This window comes from Seriola lalandi, unplaced genomic scaffold (assembly GCF_002814215.2).
Source record: "Seriola lalandi dorsalis isolate HSWRI2012SDOR001 ecotype SW California unplaced genomic scaffold, Sedor1 jcf7180002054340, whole genome shotgun sequence".
Lineage (NCBI taxonomy): Eukaryota > Metazoa > Chordata > Actinopteri > Carangiformes > Carangidae > Seriola > Seriola lalandi.
The window spans coordinates 25,948-28,301 of NW_019524893.1; the positions used below are offsets into that span (position 1 = coordinate 25,948).

Consider the following 2,354-nt stretch of genomic DNA (forward strand, 5'->3'; position numbering starts at 1 on the left):
GGATCACTCAGAAAACAGTCAGCCAATCAGAAGAGAGGCTCAGAGCCTCCTCTCTTCTGATTGGCTCACCGACCTGTTGTTACTAGAGCTCCAGAGAGAAGCCTGAGAGAGGAGATGTAAAACTACACTGAGATGGTTTTTATATCTTCTGATGGATCAACACTTCAAATAAAACACAGAAGAAGAAGAAACATGGAGCTTCAAAGTTTTGATTCACGTCATAGAGATGAAGATGTGTCACTTTTGGCTCTTTGCAACATCAGAAATGAGTTAAAATCTTTTTTATTGTGCATCAGAGTTTTCTTTGTGAAGCAGCAGTGTTTGCAGATCAGGGCTCAGTCTGTTTGAACTGTGACTCCACTGTCACGACACATGAGGCACAAACTGCAGCTGACGACCTACAGAGCGTCTCCTGACGTTAATACTGAGAGGCTTCGCTTTGGAAAATGAGCTACTGAGCAGCTTTTCTTCACTTTTTACAAACACCAACAAAAGTCCAACATCCAGAATCCCAAAAGAGTTCAGGTGAACTTCAGGCAAACATGGCGGGATGTTCTCTCTGAACATATCAGACGTCCTCGGTCCTGTTTTTATTCTCTACGGAGACGAGCTGAGGAGTTCCTGTCTGCGCCGCATGATCTCCACAAACTCAGCGTGGTCAGCCGCCGCCTGAGGATCAAGAGTGCGAGAAAACAGCAGGCTGCAGTTTGAAAAAATAAAGCAAAGGAGGAAGGAAGTAAGGAAGTAAGGAAGGAAGGAAGGAAGAAGAAGGAAGGAAGGAAGGAAGGAAGGAGGAGCTCAGTGGGTGCTGCCTTCATCAAAAGACTCCACCCCTGAATCACAGGTGGTGGCTGCCAGTTTCTCCTGTCGCCTCCTCATGATCTCCTGGAGCTCAGAGCCTGAACTCCTCTGGAGACACAGAGAGAGGAAAAGGAGGAGGAGGAAGAGGAGGAGGAGGAGGAGGAGGAGGAGGAGGAGGAGGAAGAGGAAGGGGTGTTGAAGAGGAGAGAGCAGAAACACAAAGAGAGGGAAACAAACAACTGGTTAGAAAATGTAAATACAAACAACATGTTGTTGACACTGATCTGGGGAGACTCTCATGGAACCTTCATTACTGATCATTACTGATCATTACTGATCATTACTGATCGTCACTGATCGTCACTGATCATTACTGATCATTACTGATCATTACTAATCATCACTGATCGTCACTGATCGTCACTGATCATTACTGATCATTACTGATCATCACTGATCGTCACTGATCATTACTGATCATTACTGATCATTACTAATCATCACTGATCATCACTGATCATTACTGATCATTACTGATCATCACTGATCATTACTGATCATTACTGATCATTACTGATCATCACTGATCATTACTGATCATTACTGATCATTACTGATCATTACTAATCATCACTGATCGTCACTGATCATTACTAATCGTCACTGATCATCACTGATCGTCACTGATCGTCACTGATCGTCACTGATCGTCACTAATCATCACTAATCATCACTGATCGTCACTGATCGTTACTGATCATCACTGATCGTCACTGATCGTTACTGATCAATACTAATCATCACTGATCGTCACTGATCATTACTGATCGTCACTGATCGTCACTGATCGTCACTGATCATCACTGATCATTATTGATCGTCACTGATCATTACTGATCGTCACTGATCATCACTGATCATTACTGATCGTCACTGATCGTCACTGATCAATACTAATCATCACTGATCATCACTGATCATCACTGATCGTCACTGATCGTCACTGATCGTCACTGATCATTACTAATCGTCACTGATCATCACTGATCGTCACTGATCGTCACTGATCGTCACTGATCAATACTGATCGTCACTGATCGTCACTGATCATTACTGCTTCATGTTTCTACCTGAAACAAGTTCTGATCAAATATTCAACTGTGTTTATTTTGGCGGGTAAGGATGTACTTCCTCTCTCAACACTTATATATTCATGCTGTCATTAGTTTGAGTACATTTATTGATCAGCAGGTCGTTCACTGATCATTAGGTTGCTGGTTGGATTTCTCGTGTCCTTGAGATACTAAACCACAGACAGCCATCGTAAAGCTGTTGGAGTCCTGTTCAGTTTGCACCAATATGATCCTAACAAAGCATCTCCCCTGTGATTGGCTCAGCCGTTTAATGAGACCAGTGGTTTGATTGGCTGAGAGTGAATTTATGAATCAACACCAGCTCTATATTCTCGTTCACCTGTGCAGTGCTGCACCTACAGAACCAGGCCAGCAGGTGCTGCCTTCATCCACTACAGTGTGATGTCATATATTCTGGGG

At 43.3% G+C, this 2,354-nt stretch overlaps 1 protein-coding gene across 5 annotated transcripts in view; it reads right to left on the minus strand.

The window, feature by feature from the left end:
* Nucleotides 1-2,354, minus strand: part of eps8a (EGFR pathway substrate 8a, signaling adaptor) — a 34,349-nt gene continuing 31,995 nt past the window's right edge. For all 5 annotated transcript variants that reach the window (XM_087174343.1, XM_023407609.2, XM_087174344.1 and 2 more), the window contains exon 21: nt 1-909. In XM_087174343.1, coding sequence (XP_087030469.1) covers nt 799-909 — 111 coding nt within the window. In that variant the 3' untranslated portion in view covers nt 1-798. The remainder of the gene's footprint in view (nt 910-2,354) is intronic.